The 18,037-nt window shown below is 37.8% G+C and overlaps 2 protein-coding genes across 3 annotated transcripts; both read left to right on the forward strand.

Moving 5' to 3' along the window:
- The first annotated feature begins 2,845 nt into the window (after window positions 1-2,845).
- LOC122061471 (probable WRKY transcription factor 43) lies at window positions 2,846-6,273 on the forward strand. Of its 2 annotated transcripts, none has more exons than XM_042624738.1 (2): window positions 2,846-3,346; window positions 5,698-6,273. In XM_042624738.1, the coding sequence occupies exons 1-2, from the start codon at window positions 2,919-2,921 to the stop codon at window positions 5,873-5,875; spliced, it is 606 nt and encodes a 201-aa protein (XP_042480672.1). In that variant the 5' UTR covers window positions 2,846-2,918; the 3' UTR covers window positions 5,876-6,273. The 2 variants fall into 2 exon arrangements, with proteins under 2 accessions (XP_042480672.1, XP_042480673.1); XM_042624739.1 differs by having other exon boundaries at window positions 5,701-6,273.
- Window positions 6,274-8,944: 2,671 nt separating this feature from the next.
- LOC122060387 (protein SGT1 homolog) lies at window positions 8,945-15,855 on the forward strand. The gene is made up of 10 exons (XM_042623467.1): window positions 8,945-9,332; window positions 10,642-10,711; window positions 11,585-11,709; window positions 13,078-13,234; window positions 13,691-13,787; window positions 13,907-13,972; window positions 14,606-14,744; window positions 14,905-14,990; window positions 15,133-15,237; window positions 15,545-15,855. The coding sequence occupies exons 1-10, from the start codon at window positions 9,173-9,175 to the stop codon at window positions 15,650-15,652; spliced, it is 1,113 nt and encodes a 370-aa protein (XP_042479401.1). The 5' UTR covers window positions 8,945-9,172; the 3' UTR covers window positions 15,653-15,855.
- Window positions 15,856-18,037: the final 2,182 nt, after the last annotated feature.

Below are 18,037 nucleotides of genomic sequence, written 5' to 3' on the forward strand. Positions count from 1 at the left end.
ATGTTTTCACAAAAAATTTCTTAGTCCCTGGTAAACTTAGGTAAGCCTACAGCCACAGAGCCAGAGAACTAACTCTGTTCATTCCTTACTTCCATCTCATCCATTATAGGGAGGGCAGCTTCAATCTTCCTTAACCTTGCACAGGGATTCAAATCAGAATATTGTATGTAACAGTATTGGGTGTGATCTTTGAAGTGGATGTGGACAAATTTGTTCTTCAGGCCATGGGGCGCATTCAATGCATCAACTCCTCCACAATTTTGGGCCACGGGCCTCATCATGATCGGTGCATAGGGCTTGTTCCACTTAATGCATCCAACCCAAAAGCCTAAGTTTTAGGGTGTCCTTCCGGTTTTAGGGTGTCCTTGCCAAGGTCATAAACCAAACTATTCGGACGATACCTTATCGATGTGGAACTATATCTCCTATGATTCATGGCAATGGAGCGCATACATTGTATCAGTTACTGATGTATTTAAACTTCAAAAACTATCACCAAAATATGAGTCATCCACATTGTTGAACTCTTTCCTACTGATGCCCAATCAATCATCATGGAGTATACAAAACTGCATATTTTGATCAACAAAACAATATTTGCCATAAAAAAATATTTTCGACTGATTTCTAACCAACAACCACCCAGACCAACAGATCAAAATTAAAGGCAGCATCTTCCAAAGAATCTTCCATTTTTCTCCAAAATGTGAATTTGGCCATGAAAGAATGATACTTTTCTAGAATTAGACGGACGAATGTTGAGACATTAGGAGTTAATTAAAGAGGTATAGTCTCACATCGGTTATTTAGGGGGAGTATTGAAATGTTGACAATTATAAAGGTATCGTCCCATATATTGGTGATCTGGGAGTTTAGATGAGTCTTAAATATGCCGTTGGCCGTTCTCCACCTAATGCCTTGAGGTTTGAGTTGGACCCCCAAGTGGTATCATCTCTGTACGAGTTGAGATCCATTGGATTTGAATCTCACTCAAATCAGGCAAGCTTAAAAGAAAGTGGGAGTAACAATTCTAGGATCCAACCCTCAATTTGACTACTGGTCTTCATCAGGACCATGGATGAAATTTATTCTTTACAAGTCTTTCTATGAGCAATAGCAGTTCTACCATAGTACCATGGCAGTTTGAATATTCCAATCTTATAGATATCTCCAAAGAGACAACTAAATATTCTTGCTGGTGTTAAAGAAGCTTGACTGGATGATTCTATGAACATAGTCCACTCTCCACAACACTGTACTTATGTGTCAAGCCTGAGCTCAACTAAGCCACCGTGTAGCTGAAAGATTCTTGGTAAAAGTTGCTACTCACTCAAGGCACAAATTCTCATGGTTGGTGAACTTGGTAAGGGCATTTGTAATGGGAGAAAGTTTTCCCACACATGTAGAGGATGATGGTTCACCCACCATCTTAGGGTTCACAAATCCCTATAGGATTTTACTCAAAATACCCTTCTGATGCCTTCTCCCACCCATCTCACGCCCGTGGTGAATGAATTTTTTATTCACCTTGAGTGGAGGGAAACTCGATCCTTTGTAATATGCAAAACCCATCACCGATATATGTGGGTGGATCTAACTATTGGATTTGTTTGAGGCTGCCTTAAGACCAATTGGGTTCTAATTAGGGTGTTAAATTCAGCGCAAAACAAATCAAATGCTTGCCGATTCGACAGTACTGGTCTGAAACCTATTCAGTCTGACCGAACCAGACTGAACCGTTTGATTGACACCCCTAGTTCTATTGGGGCATTCCCCCCAACATTGCTTGAATCTGGCCAGACTCACATCCGATCCAACTGAGGACAAAGTCTTGATTCCATTCCAAACCTGAAAACCATATCCTGGAGGCCATGGGGATAACCCTATCTTAGAGATAATCAGATGGTCAAAAGATGGATTTGCCAGTTAGGTTGGTAAACAGAAACAGTATTAAACACGAAACATTTTATGAAACGTGAAAAAAACCTAACTTGGTATAATTTAATGATACAAAGAGCCCTAAAACTACCATTTATTATACATCTCCAACCATATACGACATCTCCTTTTGTTTCTACTAATAATATAATATACCCATTATATCATTAACCTAAGGATGCCATTGGCCTATCTTTGCCATCACCATGATCAAGAGCTGTGCTTCTTCTGATCCATAGTGTAGAGATGATCATAAAAGCCTATCTGTGTACATCCTCCTTAAGGTGTCAAAACCTAGACTGGACCGGTAAAATCGATCAAACCAAACTAGAAATAGTCTAGATGAAACTGAACCGAAGTCTTGTTGGAATTGTTTCGGTTTGGGATGTAATGACCTCAAAATCAGATTCAACCACATCGAAAACCGAATGAACTTGAAACCAAATTAAAACTGGTTCAAAATCCAGACCAAAACTAAGCATGTAAGAAACCAAAATCAGCCCAAAAGTCATAAAAAGTCAGGTTTTTGCATAATTTTGTATAAATGAGTATGGCAAGCTGAACCCAAACCAGACCAAAACCGAAATCAACTCAATTACAACCTGATACAAGAAACAAAAGTCAAATCGAAACTGATTTTTATTTTTTATTTTTTGGTTTGATTTCGATTTCAAAATTTCCACAGTAAAACTGAACCGACCAAACCAACCGGTTGACACCCCTAGCCTTCCATGCATGCATTGGTGATAACGATAAATGTAATTTGATACGTTTCCTTTCAATGGGGCAGTTGAACAGAAGTAGGTGAGATGTAGTTGGCTTTGGCTTAGCTCCATGGACCAAGTAAACACTTGGGTCGTCCATTCCAAACTATAAATATACAAGACCCATTCACTCTCAAGATCTCTCTTTCTTTCTCTACATCACAGAGAACTCAAAGAGGGTACTTGTCTGTCCAACCTCTTCTCAACTTCCCAACCATGGAAGAAGAAGCCCCAGCAACATTACCATCCCATAGCTCTCCATACCTCTTTGAACCTTTGCTTCCATCCACTTCATTGAACCCAACTCCTTATTCCCTACTGCACCAACCTCACCAACTTCCCCAACAAATAGTTCATCCAGAGATAGACTGGCTTAGCCTCCTATCCAATACTCCTTTTGGGTTTGGAGAACAAATTTCTCCAGTAGTCCCTGTGAGTAGTACTGTCTCTGCATCATCAGTTGATGGCTCTCAAGGTGAAGAAGAGAATAAAGGATGTAAGGATAAGGGAAAGTTGAGCAAGACTAGGAAAGCGATTCGCCCGCGGTTCGCCTTTCAGACCAGGAGTGCCGACGATATACTAGATGATGGTTACCGGTGGAGGAAATATGGACAGAAAGCTGTGAAGAACAGCAACTATCCCAGGTGCGCGCTTAGTGATATCGCAACCCTAGCATTAATACTCCACGTTCAAAACATGCATACATGCACTCGTCATATATAGAATCTAGATCATGAGTCGGAGCAATTAATACACTATTGACTCGTGATCTGATGCCCCATGAATAATAGAATCCCATGTCAGAGAGGATCCATATATGTCATTTCTACTTCTTTGTTGCTATACTATCTTCTTCTTTTCCTGTCATGAAGTGAACACAATCCTAGATAAATGTATTCTATCAAAGATATATATTTGGAATATGTACAGTCCCTGTGAGCTATGAAGCAGCTTGGATTTCCTGTCATGAAACACAATTCTCCAAGCCCTAGTTAGAATAAAAGAATAAAAGAACAACCATTTACTATATTTCATATTTTCATATGATATATATTATCTTCTTGGATTTTTTTTTTTCTTTTTTGGGTAATGGATATTTTGGTTGTGTTATCAAATAAATAGCTAGGGTTTCTTATTCATGATCTTTACAAAATTAATAAGAGAACCCACCCTGTGGTTGGATTTTGGAGTGGACTAATTAAAGTAATCAAAATCACATTATATAATACATATTATTGAGTTGGACCATTAAAATACATGCTAGATCATGGTCTGACCACCCCTCCATGCCACTCACATGACTTCTAACAGGACTACGAGCTCTCTCCTTTTAATATAAATGGGATTGTATTAACCAATGCCTAGACTCATCTAGCATCAACATTGTTATCCAACATGCATGTGGCATTAGATAATAAACTTTATGGACAAATTATCAATGTTGTAATACAATAATTTATTAATATTGATCAGTTTGATCACTGATATTGTGGTAAATATTGCCTTAAGAAATGATTGAAATGTATTGTTTAAAAAATTAGGACTTGAGAAAGGATAGAGGAATACCACATACATTTTTTCGCTAATGATGAGTATCCAGGCCTTTGGCCTGACTAGTCTCGCGGGTCCATACTGATCCCACAACCGCATGGACATGGTCATAATGGGGTTGAATGAGAACCATTTAACTTTCACTGAAAGCAGTGAAGGGCACTAAAGACCCCCGTGTGAGTGGACCAAGGTATGCCTAGTGGGAGTCGACCTTAGGACGTCTGAGTTTACGGCTCGTATCAAGTTCATTGCTCACCAACTGCGCTATCCCCTTGGGTTGAAGAATATCACATACATGATAGGCTATAAGGTTGAGAAAAAAACCACAAAATTTGTGATTTCCCATGTATCTAAAGGTCATGAAAGACTTAATCATATATTTTTTTTCTTTTTTGGGGTGGGGTGGGTTAAAAAAAAATCATTAACCCATGTGACAAAAATAAGTGATGGTTGAGAATACCTTCCTAGATAGTTTTTTGTTAACAACCATAAGTGTTAGTCTAGGTTTTTGTGGATACACTAAGTAGGCATGCATGCTCCCTCCAACTCACAAAGATATACAGTTCTCCTTTCCCTTTTTAGATGTCCTATAATTTTTGTCCACCTTCTAAATTAGGCAAGATATTTTTACCAATTTTACCATCTTACCTTTTGCTTTGATTGAAATAATTCACTTTTAAATAGGAAAAATCTTGTTATAATCATGTTGGTCTACTTTTGATTTTTTTCCCTTTTAGTATAACATATTTTTTGTTTAACGAGGGTATATCCTATTATTTCTCATATGTACTAAAAAAAAAAAAAAAAAAAAAACATGCAAGATGATGACCGACTCTTGAGAATGACATAATAGTAAATTACTTTCAAATAATTTCGAAAAACCTTTTTTTACTCTTAAAGAACTTTAGAGAATAAAAAAATATAGGTAATCAAAAGAAGGTTACAAATTCTGAATTTGTTGCTTTAATTAAAATATTATTCCTCACCACTGCTTCAAGCCGATGATGGAGGAACATTGAAGCAAGAAAACTTTAACCTACCGAAAAAGGAAGAGTAAAAGATAAATCTACAAATTTGGAGAATCTACCGAAGAGCTTAAAAAGCGAATCTACTAAACCAAAACCACCAAACTAAGAAGCAACAAACCAGTAAGACATGGATATGTTATGTCTATGGTACATCTTTAAAGGTTAAACCTTTTGATTAGACTATTATTTCTTGATTTCTCTAGCATATATGATCCATGGATGTTTTTCAATACAACTCAACTCAACTCAACTCAACTCAACTAAGCCTTCGTTCCAATTAAACGTGTTTGCTATATATATCATGTTTCGTCAAAACTTTTCAATACATGTTGGCCATAATTCTTGTTTTAGTTTTATCTTTGTCTATGATTATCTTCTTACCATTATCTTTTTCTTCTACTTACTCAACTTTGAAGAAGCTACTACCGCTGTACACACCATACATGCAATGTGAAGAAGCAAGTTCAGAGGCTATCCAAGGACACAAGCATTGTTGTGACCACATATGAAGGCATCCACAACCATCCATGTGAGAAACTTATGGAGCGCTTGAGCCCTCTTCTGAAGCAAATGCAATTCCTAACAAGATTTTAAGCCAACTTGGTTTAGGTCAAAGGCCAAACTGTGAAAAGTTTGCTTATATCATTGACACTACATGACTACTAGCTATTTATGTTTGTATAAAACAACAGGAACAAAGCCTTGGTATGGACTTGTATAAATTAAACAAAAAAAAAAAAATGTGTTAATTTCATATGAACGGTTTCTCTTTAGTTGTGTTTGGTATGCATTCTTGACATATATTTTGGGTCTAGAAAGCATTCTGAAACCACAACATCTAAGGGTTGAATTGATTTGAGGGAGCATTTTCGACCACATACACTAGGAGGTAGAAGTCCAATCATGGGGTCACATCATGGTGGATGCATATATCTTTCCCTGGTGGCAAGAAACTTCCTCCTTGGTTGCAAAGGTTTGATCACATTGTAAAAGAAAATGTCGGATATGTGTGTTGAAAAAATGAATCAAAACTTGTTCGACCATTTCATACATTTCTATCATTACTTCGCATCTTTTCAATAGAATATCCTCCTTTGTTCTCTTGTATGTGTATGTGTGTGTGTGTGTGTGTGTGTGTGTGTGAATTAATAATATGGAAAAAAGAACTATATATGTTTGTGAGTGTGACCTACACCAACATTCCTATGCATCTATGTGAAGATTCATCTTTGTCCTTTATTTTGGAGAGAAGAGAAATAGACACAAGGAGCAGTGGCAAAGGCTGCGGTTCAGGATAGAGAACCACTTTCCAAATAATATAAATGAAAAACAAGTGAAGGATGGGTATGTCCCTTGCTTGCGGGGTTAGTGGCATGCACCAATGGCGAGTGCAAGATGAGGGGTGTAGGGGAGTCTTTTCTAAGGGTGTGGGAATGAGACAGACATAAGACCGAGTGCCCAATCTTTTCCTATAACATAAATAAAGAAGAGAAAAAAACAGTGATACAAAAGGACAAAAGGGATAAAACCCCAATGCCGCGGCCACCCAAGATGCCAACAAAGCAAATGGAACTACCACTCACCACGCAATAAAGTAAGATTTACAATCAAATAAACCCAACTAAATAAAATCTGAAGAGGATATGGATGGGGTTTGAGGCAATGGAACTACACCACAATGACCCAAGAAGGGACAATTCTTTGCAATGTCCCTATAGGGAGAGAGCAAAGTGAGGGCTTTTTTAAAAATGTAAAAGAAGTGGAAACTTGAATCCGTTGATATGCACACGAGGATGTGGACCATCTTTTCTTGTTGCGCTCCCACCATTTATGATATCTCACTACACTGAAAGCAAACGACACAATAGTATCATCAACTGAATTCCCTTGGAACTGAGAAGAGACCCATGCCCATTCTCTACCAAGGGAACCAATAGGTCTACCATGATAGGGCCAATACTTGGCCAATATATCAACCCAAACCACTCTAGAGAATTAACAAGAGAAGAATAGGTGATAAACATCTTCATGGGCATTCCAACAGAAGCAACAGTTAGGAATGGAGATGGATCTCTGCTGAAGATTGAAAGAGCTAAGTAGGAAGGGTATAGGTGAGCATAAGCCGAAAAAAAAAAGTTGTTTCTTGTGATACACCCTTTAAATCATATAAATTTCACCCAAGGAACCACATGCATCTTTGATCTTACCAAATTCCAAGCAGATGCCGAGAAAAATTTACCAGAGGGAGAGGAAGTCGACTGGACAAGGTCACCACTACCTCTGGGCATCCTAGAAATGATGCTCTGCAAATCAACCCAAACTTCGAGAACTGGGGATATTGAATGACCAAGATGTCAAGTGTCATCTCTCAAAATAGAAGAGACCATGGCCAATATGACTGACTTGGCATCATATCTTACCATGTCACCATAGTGAGTCAAAAGAACCCTTTTAGGATGCCAAAGAGTCTAACCAGAGAAGGGTATCCTTCCAGTCATCTATATAGGTTTTGATAGAATCAGGTACGAAGTGCCTCATTTGAAAACCTTCTTTCAAGACCAAGATTAACCAAAAGAGAGTTTCTCTTCATCCTTGAAGTACACTACCCTTCGAATCTCATCCAACCAGGATGAGTGAAACTTTTTCTTTACCTTCATCAATATAGATCCTGATAGAATATCATTAACTTGTACTTGGACAAAGTTTCTCTTCAACCTTACTACACTACCCTTTGAATCACTTCACCATTGGTGAAGAAAAAGTCAAGTCGTTTGTTTAATTTACTAGAATTACTATTTAGGGGAAGATATTACTAAATTGTCCTTGTATGTATAGAGTCCTTTATAACCTTTGCATATAATAAATAGTGGGATCAACATTAACTCTATTCTAACTATATCGATCTCATGCCAACCCCTTAAGGAGAATATTATTTTTTCATCCCTCATCAATGTAGTATGCAGATTCCTTCTTATATTGTCCTGATATAAAACCTTATCCTTAATATTTAATAAGGAAAATGATGGCATCTCTCTCTCTCTTCCCTGACATGCGAATCCTCTACCGTTTTTCCCCATGCACCCTTTCACTTGACATAGGAGCATGGTTTCAAGTATTGATATCGTATCGATCGTATCAGTCGCATCGTATCAATATCAACAGAGATCGATCTCTAATCCTTGATTGATCCGAATCGATTACCCGTATTGTTTTAGGGGTAAACAAAATTTACTTTTTTTAAAAACCAAAGGGCAAAAGTGATCAATACAGACCGATTCTCTCCCATAGGATTGGATCAGTATCCGATACCAATACTGATACCGAGAACTAAATACTTGCGTAAGAATTCAATTTTAGACAAGGTTCCAAAAAATCCAAATCGAAATCAGCCTGGACGTATCCCGATTCTGATCCATCTGGTTGGGCCGATCCCAATTTTGGTCAATCCAACCTGGCCACTTCCGACTCTAGTCGATTCTTATACAAAAAACTAGGGTTAGGGCATGTTTTGACCGATTCTGGACGATTTCTTACTGATCCAACCGATTCCATTCCGATTTAGATCAGGATAGGATAGGCAGAAACCGATCCAAATCCCGATTCCAGGCGGGCATTGTGGCTATCCCAGACTGTTTTCCTTTTTGATATTCCATCCACCATTTTAATCGCGATTAAAGCGTGCCCTCCCTCCCCATTACTATCTCTTGAAGATTCCGTAGAACTCTCCAGAAGGGAGAGTCGGAGAGCCGGAGAGTCTTTGCGTCTTCTTCTGCTCTTGTGTTCCTTACCCTTTTATGATTTACTGCTCTTTACCTGATTCCTGAAACTGCAATTCGTAAGCGAAAGCTTTGGTCACTGTTTTTTACCTAATTATTGTCTAAGCTTAGTCTAATGGATCATGATATTGAGAAGAAGGCAAAAGAGGCCTTCGTGGATGACAATTTCGAGCTTGCAGTTGATCTTTACACGCAGGCCATAGAAATTGACCCCAAGAATGCAGATCTTTATGCTGACCGTGCCCAGGCCAATATCAAGCTTGAGAGCTACACTGGTAAATTTACTTCTCCCTTTCCTTCCCTGCTACGTTTTTTTTTGGTCGTGAAATCGTGGGTTTTTGTTTTTGGGTAAAATAATTCGTGGGGTTTTTTTTTTTTTTGGGTTAAGAATTCGTGGGTTTCGCGATATGTTGGAATTTGGTGGACAGTTCTTTCAATTAAGTGCATTGGTTGTATTGAAGTTCTGTTCTGTAATCTCTTCCAGTTCTAATAGAGTAGGATGGATGTACGCTTCGCATATGAAACCTTCTTATGGTAAAAAGCTTTATATTGTTCTATTCTGGACTTGGGAAAAAAGAAAAGGGTCTATTTTTGCTATCCAATACTCGCTTTCATGTTTTTGGTGGAATATATATTTGCTGTTTATATTGCTTGAGAGATTGTGCTAGTGTTGACATAGGATCGTAGATGCAGTAGAAGCTTGTGACAATTAATCTGCCTTGTGTTGCAGTGGGGGTTTTGGGGCTCCACGCGGATGCTGGAATTAATAATCCCACATTGGAAGTGAGTAGCCCGATGTGGGGACTTATATGTACTTGGGCACCCTCTCCTTTGCAGCTAGCTTTTGAGGATGAGTTCTACCCAAGCCCCTAACATGGGGAAGACAAGCAATCAGTTTGAAGGTGGTTTATGAGTTTAATTGTATGGTCTTCATTAAGACCCAGACTATGTTTCTATATTTATTCATATTCATAGTTGTTGGCTTACTGTGTCCCTCAAATTAGTTACCTTTTACAATGTATGGTCTAATTTTTGTACTGTTGAACCGCTACGTTTTATATTGTGTTGAACGAAACATGGTTCCTGATAGATGTAGGCGGTTGGAAATTACTTTGTTCCATTCCTGTGAAATTATGGTTATGTTTGGTATGCATTTTCGGAATGGATTTTGGGTCTAGAACACATTCTGAACCAAGGATTCTTCTCTATTTTTTGCTTCAGAATGTGTTCCAGACCCACCAAAATCTATTCCGAGACTGCATGCCAAACGCAGTCTAAGAGTTTCATAAATAAGTTTACAAAAGTCTGTTAAATGTTAAGGGCTTGCTGGGAAAATGAAATATTGATCATCTGTGACTGAAAAGGATTTATATATCTTTTTTTTTTTCTTCTTCTTTTTTTTTTATTTTTTATTTTTTTTATGGTTTTTGCTTTGATCATTTTACATACTATATCTAAACCTTCAGAAGTTATGTTTATTGTATACTAGATCGCTTTTAGTAGGTAAAATATGACTCTATTGGGGTGCTCTAGCCTCAGATTAGTTGATCAAAGATTGTTGATTTGTGTGCATTTTCTGAGCAGAGGCTGTTGCTGATGCAAACAAAGCGATCGAGTTTGACTCTTCAATGGCCAAGGCATACCTACGCAAAGCGTGAGTCCCTTGTGCTTTATTTATAGTAGATGTGTCAAACTTTTTTGTTTGGGTGCTAATAGGCCTGTCCAACATGATTGTTTACATTTACTGTCTGACCTCTGAGTTATTTATTTGTTAATGTTTTCAACTTCTTGTGATATCTGTACAATTTTACAAGTACAGCTTTATAAATGCTTCTGCTTCTTAATAGTGTATGACTTGCTTATTTCCATTGTTATCTCCCTGGGAATGTATCTGAGTGTATTTGATGCATTGGGGTTTTTGAGTATTATTTATTTCTATTTAGGCATTAAGAGGCATTATGTTTCTTTTTTGCCTGATTAACCAAACCAACGAGAGGGAATTAATTCTGGTGCAGGTTGACTGTTTTGCCTAGTTGTGTGCGTATCCGCACAGATGTTGAACATTGTGGTACTTGGAATTTAAAAAAGAGTATTTCTTCTTCTTCTTCCCTTTTTTTTTTTCCAAATTTTTAAGTTTGCGTTGTGGCTAATGGTTTCACATGGCCTGGCCAATATCAGTCTAGTTTTGTTTTTCAGCCTCAGCACCCAGAACAGGTACTGTGCAAGTATTTGTGAGTGTAATCTAGTGGGTTATAAGTAGTTATAAGATGTCATCTTTGACAATATAGTGACTCAGTTTTTGTTGGGCTGTAACTTGATTTCAAGGTGTCCCTGTCCCTAGTTCATTATGACACCTCGTTCAACTTGTGATTCACTGATGCTTATTATGTGTTTCTTGTCCCAGACTTAACGTTGCATGTAACATAATCTTCTATCTGGTGTGGCTGATATGATGCTGATAGTGGAGGTCACGTGGTTACCATGTTACCTTTATTTATTTATTTAAATTATGTGTTTTTGTCTACAGTACTGCATGTATGAAGCTTGAAGAATATCAGACTGCCAAAGCAGCGCTTGAGGCAGGTGCATCTTTGGCACCATCCGAGTCACGGTTTATTAGTTTGATTAATGAATGCAATGACCGCATCGCAGGTGTGTAAGTTTGTTTTATAAGTTCATTGTATAATTGATTATCCAGCTATTTTCTATCAGGTTTCAATAACATTTTTATTAGCTTATCTTGGTGGCCTTTTGCTTTACAGTTTGAAATGGTAATTTAGTTGATTAAGGTTTGGTTTTAAGCTTCTCCACCTGTATAGTATTTTTGAGCACCATCCACCATTCCACCCACCAACACTTTATGCTTTCTTCAGAATTTTAGATGCTTAATTGCACGTGTTTGCTGCTGATGTAGATGTGTGTAGGAATAGGTATCAATGGTACGAGAGGTTATCACTGCATTTGGATGCTTCTGAGAAGAGTTCTTTAAGAGTTAATTGCTGTGCAAAAACTGTAGCCATAGTGAGGGTGAAAGTTGGGTTAATAGTTGCTTGGAAACGGTTATGGGGCTACAAAAGTAGGTTGTGTGGGACTTTTGGGTTTAATTAGAAACAAAAAATTAAAGTGAAAGATAAAAAATAATAAAATAATAAAAAATGAGAAAAAGGGTTCAGAGTAAGTTCTTCATGTGGTATTAGGGTCTATTAGAACTTAGTCAATGCATCAAATGCAAGAGGTTGGTGTGATGCTTCTTGTGCTCAACAGTCACTGTAGTTTTAACATCTAAGAGAACTGTTAGAGGCTCACATGTAAATACCTACTTAACCAAGTTACCATGTAATTAGAGGAGTCTTCTTCGTTAGCAACTAATAGAAGAGGGTTACAGATTGAGAAGGTAAAATAAAACTGTAAATTTGCTGTGGACTTGTACTTGGTCAGGAATTTGATCTTCACTAGTTCAGATTGTGTTCGCATTTGTGATTTTGTATATGATCGGGTTGATGATTGGAAGTGTAATCTTGTATTTCTAAGTTAGGTTTTTCTGACAATTTTTTTGACTTACAAAATCAATTGGTCTGGCATGATTGTGATTCCATTCATCATGTGCATGGATACAATTGATCTCCATTGTGATTCTATTCAATGCTTGCTTTAGTTGTTGTACTGGTTTCAGTTGATGTAGTCTGCATCAGATTCATATGTGTGGTTGAGCTGCCTATAAGAAAGAATTTCAATAAATTAAATTCAACTAATATGGTCAAGTTCACATCTTCAATCAATTAAATTCAACTAATACGGTCAAATTCACATCTTCGTGAAAAACATTATATTTCTTTGTCGGCTTGAATTCTTTACATGGTTAACATTGTGGAATTGTAGCAGTTCTCAGTATTAGATGTTTGCTTAAATATTTCCATATTTTACTGGAAGAGGGAATTGTCAAGGGGAAAAGTTCATATTTACATCCTTATGAAATTTATGTATTTTCTCTCATGATGGAATTTTCTTATGCTTCATCAGAGGAAATGGGTGATATACCTATGGAATCGATGGAAAGTGCTCCACCAAGTGCTGTGACTCGTGTTGGATCTCATTTATCAGATGGAACTGTAAAAGATTCTTCTCTGAGCCAGAAAAGCCAGCCAACACTGGTGACACCAGCTAAACCAAAATACAGGTACTTTTGATATATGTAATAACCGAGCTTGGTCTATAAACTTTATATTGTCTCCTGTTATTTGATGACTCCCATTCTTAAATACTCCTATGCAAAGGAGAGGAAAAAAAAAATTATTGTTCATATAAAAGGATCTGATTCCTGGAGACCACTCTGTATTTATTTGACCTTTTGCAAGTTGGAATGGAATTAGCTGTGGCTCGACCAATTTAATTTTCCAAAGTTACTATCAATTTGGTCTAGTGTGAGACCCCTCTTGTTGAATCATTTTTCAAGAGTGAAGGCCTGTAGAATATGCAGACACCAAGGTTTCTTATTCTTGAGTTTTCATATTATGCCGACAATGTATTAGTAGCATACATTAGACACATTACTCTCAATTAAATGATTAACTTAATTATTTATACTAGTTCTTTGAGTTCTTCTCTTTGTGCCTCTAATTATCTGTTTACACAGGCATGAATACTATCAGAAACCAGAAGTAGTAGTTGTGACTATTTTTGCCAAGGGAATACCATCCAAAAATGTGGCTGTTGATTTTGGTGAACAGATTGTATGTTTCTTCTTCAATCTGATACGTCCTTATTGCTTCATTTATTTTCATTGATTTATAGTAGAATTCATTAAGAGAGATGATGGGATAAGAAAATGTTGTTCATTGTTGGCTTGCAGCTAAGTGTTTCCATTGATGTTCCTGGAGAAGATTCATATCATTTTCAACCTCGCTTGTTTGGGAAGGTAATCCTCATCATGGGAATTTTGTGTTTGTACACTAACTCTCTGCTCTAATGGGCGGAGCCTGTGGTGCGACAGTTAAGTTGCACTATTGTAACATGTTTGTCATAGGTTCAAAACTTGGAAACAGCCTCTTCTGCGAGGTAGGTGGTAAGGCTGCGTACATTTGCCCCTCCCAGAACCTGCAGTAGCGGGAGCCTTGTGCACTGCTGGGTTATTCTTTTTTACACTAGTTCTCTGCTCTACCATGACACTGTCGACTAAGGAGAGGTCATGGAACACTTTCACAAAATTGATTCCATTGGCACATCTTCTTGTGCCTTTTCTTGTCTTTATCTTCCCACATCCTTTGTAGCTTCTATTGCTAATTCTATGCAGAGGGCCATGTGGTGTAGCACGTTCTATTGAAAACAGTCTAAATAAATTTTTCCAGTCTCTAGAAAACTCTTGGGGTGATATTGCTTAATTCCTTGAAAACTTTGATTGTAATGTGCCGTCTTTAGTTTTGAAAGGTTCACCAAGAGGTGTAATTTCTTACTTTTCTGGTAGAATATTGAGTTCCTTGCAACCACTTAACTCAGAAAGTTTGTTTTGATTGTTAAAATCTTTTGGTGTTTGGTTGTGGTGAAAGAACAGATAATACCTGAGAAATGCAGATATGATGTTTTGTCAACCAAAATCGAGATACGGCTTGCAAAAGCTGAGGCCATCAACTGGACGTCTTTGGAATTTACCAGGGAAAATACGATTACACAGAAGATCTATGTACCATCAGGTGACTGCTTGTAAATCCATGTTTTGTGTTTCAGTACTCTTATAGCTTCAAGGTAGCTATTTTGAGGTGTTGGTCTTTGCCAACTGAGCAACCCCTTTTGGGGTTATTACCATGTATTTTACATCTTATTGTTGGAATTATTATTATTTTTAACTTGTAGGTACTGAAATTGGACGACCTACATATCCCTCGTCAAGATCAAAAGCTGTTGACTGGGATAAGCTTGAAGCCCAAGTCAAGAAGGAGGTTTGTCAATAATCTTTTTGTCTTTGATGTGGAAGTAGTTTCATGTGCGTTTTGAGTATACTTCTATTAGACTAATTTACATCCTCTAAACTGAGATTGTTGATTGATTGAATCCTCAAAATGCTGTTGTTTGGACTTCCAGGAAAAAGAAGAAAAGCTAGAAGGAGATGCAGCTTTGAATAAACTGTTCCGGGACATATACCAAGATGCTGATGAGGACACTCGGCGAGCCATGAGGAAATCTTTTGTAAGACTCGCTCATAATACACCTCTTCTATATTTTTCATCTTTTTCTATCATAGATGAAGTGGCCTACTATACTGCCCTTGTTATCTTCCCCAACATTGCACAGTCCATCATGAATTTTAAGCCAAGAGGCTCCCTCACATTGCCTTCTGGCCTTTGTCTATTCCATCCATGATCAGCTTTGGAAAACTTACTCCATCTTCTGTCCTACCCAAGTCTTAAATTGTAGTAATAGTGTTCTGAATGTTCTGGCAAACTCTGAAGTTTCATAAGAACATCTTTTTTCCCCTCTTGCTGATTGATTACAGGTGGAGTCACATGGAACAGTTTTGTCCACAAACTGGAAAGAAGTGGGTGCAAAGAAGGTGGAAGGCAGTCCTCCTGATGGCATGGAGCTTAAGAAATGGGAGTACTAGATGCTCACAGTGGTTTGGTTGTACTCTAGATTCAAATATGTGATTTTGCTTCAGACACTTCCCCTCTTCCCTTAATTTTTTTGGGTGTCCAAGGTTGTGTTAAGATGTCTCTTACTGGGAATTTGTGGTTATATATATTGGTCTCTGTTTCAACTCGTCAAATTTTCATATTTAAATCTGATTAATGTTAATGAGTTCTAGCATTTTTGTTTTCAATTTTTAGAGATATAAGAAGGCTGGATCACCTCTAAACGCACCAACCCATCATCACTGACATCTCTGATTGGGAGCGCATCTGATATGGACTTAGGTAACGGTATCATACTGTATCGGTCTCGGCTGATACTAATACACCATATCGGGTTTGGCTGGAATGTTTTGCGTCTCATGGCTGATTCTGATACAGTTGATTTAGCACTACGGCTCACCGTGTACATAGGCTGCGTTTGGTAATGTTTCTTACATTTTGTGTCAAAAACGAAAATTTCAATTTCTATGTTAAAGTGTTTTTTTTAATGAAATTGGAAATGATGGATTTTTTTTTTTTTTGAAACACATCATAAACACATCAAATGCTTTATGCTGCTTTTTCGTTTCCATAGAAAACTCTAGAAATGTTTTGTTGAAATATTATCAAACGCAGCCTTAGTAATAAGTATCGAGATATCAAATTATCAAAATGCAGTTAGATATTTTCTTTCTGCTAAACAATCCCTTCCACCCACTTAAAATTCCCTTGTGTGGATCTGAGTAATTGGCCTTTCTGTTTGTCCTGGTATTTTAGGTTGAATTTTTGTGGTTTAAGGTGATCTGAAAAACATTATCTTGTTGCCGCTCCTCATCGTGATTAATTCTGAGTGAGATTAAAACTGGTCCGCAATTTGTTTTGCCCAACCAGTTCAAATAAGCTTCAAGAAGCAATATGGTGGCTATTGAGGGAAAAATATTACTTTCATGGCCCATGTAATTCTGCCACTGGGGAGCATGATGTGGTTTTTCGGAAAATAATCCTCTGTTTTTCTCATCCCTGTTTTTCCTTGTTTTGCTACCTGTAGAACGCGACACGTGAACAACTTTAAGACCAACGCACCGGATGTAATAATCCTCACCCAATCTTGACCATTGGTCTCCTTATTGTCCACGTGTCGCGTTCTGCATGTAGCAAAACAAGGAAAAACATGGATGGGAAAAACAGAGGATTTTGTTCCTGGTTTTTCTGGATAGATGCGGAAAATGTGGATTGGTCGAACCTTCACCCGGCGGTGAACGAGCTTTTTTTCTTTTTTTTTGATGAAAAGAGGTGAACGCTTCAGCTACAGATTTATCACCATAATTAGTTAATGGGTAAGAGAATCCTATTTTTTTTGTGTAGGTACATGCCTGGGAGCGGCTGTTAGGAGGGCTACAAATTTACCACCATAATTAGTTAATGGGTAAGAGAACACTATTTTTTTGTGTAGATACATGCCTAGGGAGCGGCTGTTTGAAAGGTGTGCAGAAACATCTTCTACATGGGACAACAGAGTCTTTTAGCACTCATTATGTCTTGGTATAGGTACGAGATAGAAGATAATTTCTTTCATCCTTGGTGAAGGCCATATTTCTTTGGGGGGTGTGGGGGTTGGGGGGAGGTTTGTTCTGCCATTATACATACAAGGTTTGGGTCACGTCCAAGTTCAGAAACCCAAGGCCGCCTTCCCTCTTAATCTGTGACAAGATAATTTACCAATAAAAGCAAGTGCCATATATCGTACAAAAGAGGAAGAAAAGATCTCTAGCTGGTCATGCGTCCCTAGGTCCTATGTTGGTAAAAGATCATCTTGTAGTGTAGGGACCACACAACCAGATAGTGATTCTTAGTCCCCCACCTCTCCCCCCCACTCTCCCCCCAACCCCACCCAAACCCACCCCCCCAAAAAAAAAAAAGAATCTAGAATAGTGCCAAGAATTTTAGGGCTATGTGGTATATATTCGAGATTTTTGATATAAAATGTATGGGAAAAGGTTGGGTATGCCGCCAATATCAAGTATGCTAGCACCCATTGTGTCTATCTCTCTCTTCCATTTTTTTGAAATGACCTTCATATCCTTCCTAAATGATACTCCATCATGTGTTCCTATTGGTGGTATCCGCTAGCATACTTGATATCGGCGGCATACCTATCCCTCTCCCAAAATGTATCTTGAATTTTTTTTTTTTTTGCTTCAAAATGCATTCCAAACCTAGAACCTTTTTCTGGAAATGTATGCTAAATAGTTTAAGAGTGTAACCATAATTAATTAAAGGGTAAGACATAGCACCCCTAGGTCCTATGTAGTGATAAAAGAGCATCTTTTAGTGCAGGGACCACACAATCAGGTAGTGATTCTTAGTCCCCATCCACC

The sequence above is a fragment of the Macadamia integrifolia genome, chromosome 14, assembly GCF_013358625.1.
Source record: "Macadamia integrifolia cultivar HAES 741 chromosome 14, SCU_Mint_v3, whole genome shotgun sequence".
NCBI classification, from domain to species: Eukaryota; Viridiplantae; Streptophyta; class Magnoliopsida; order Proteales; family Proteaceae; genus Macadamia; species Macadamia integrifolia.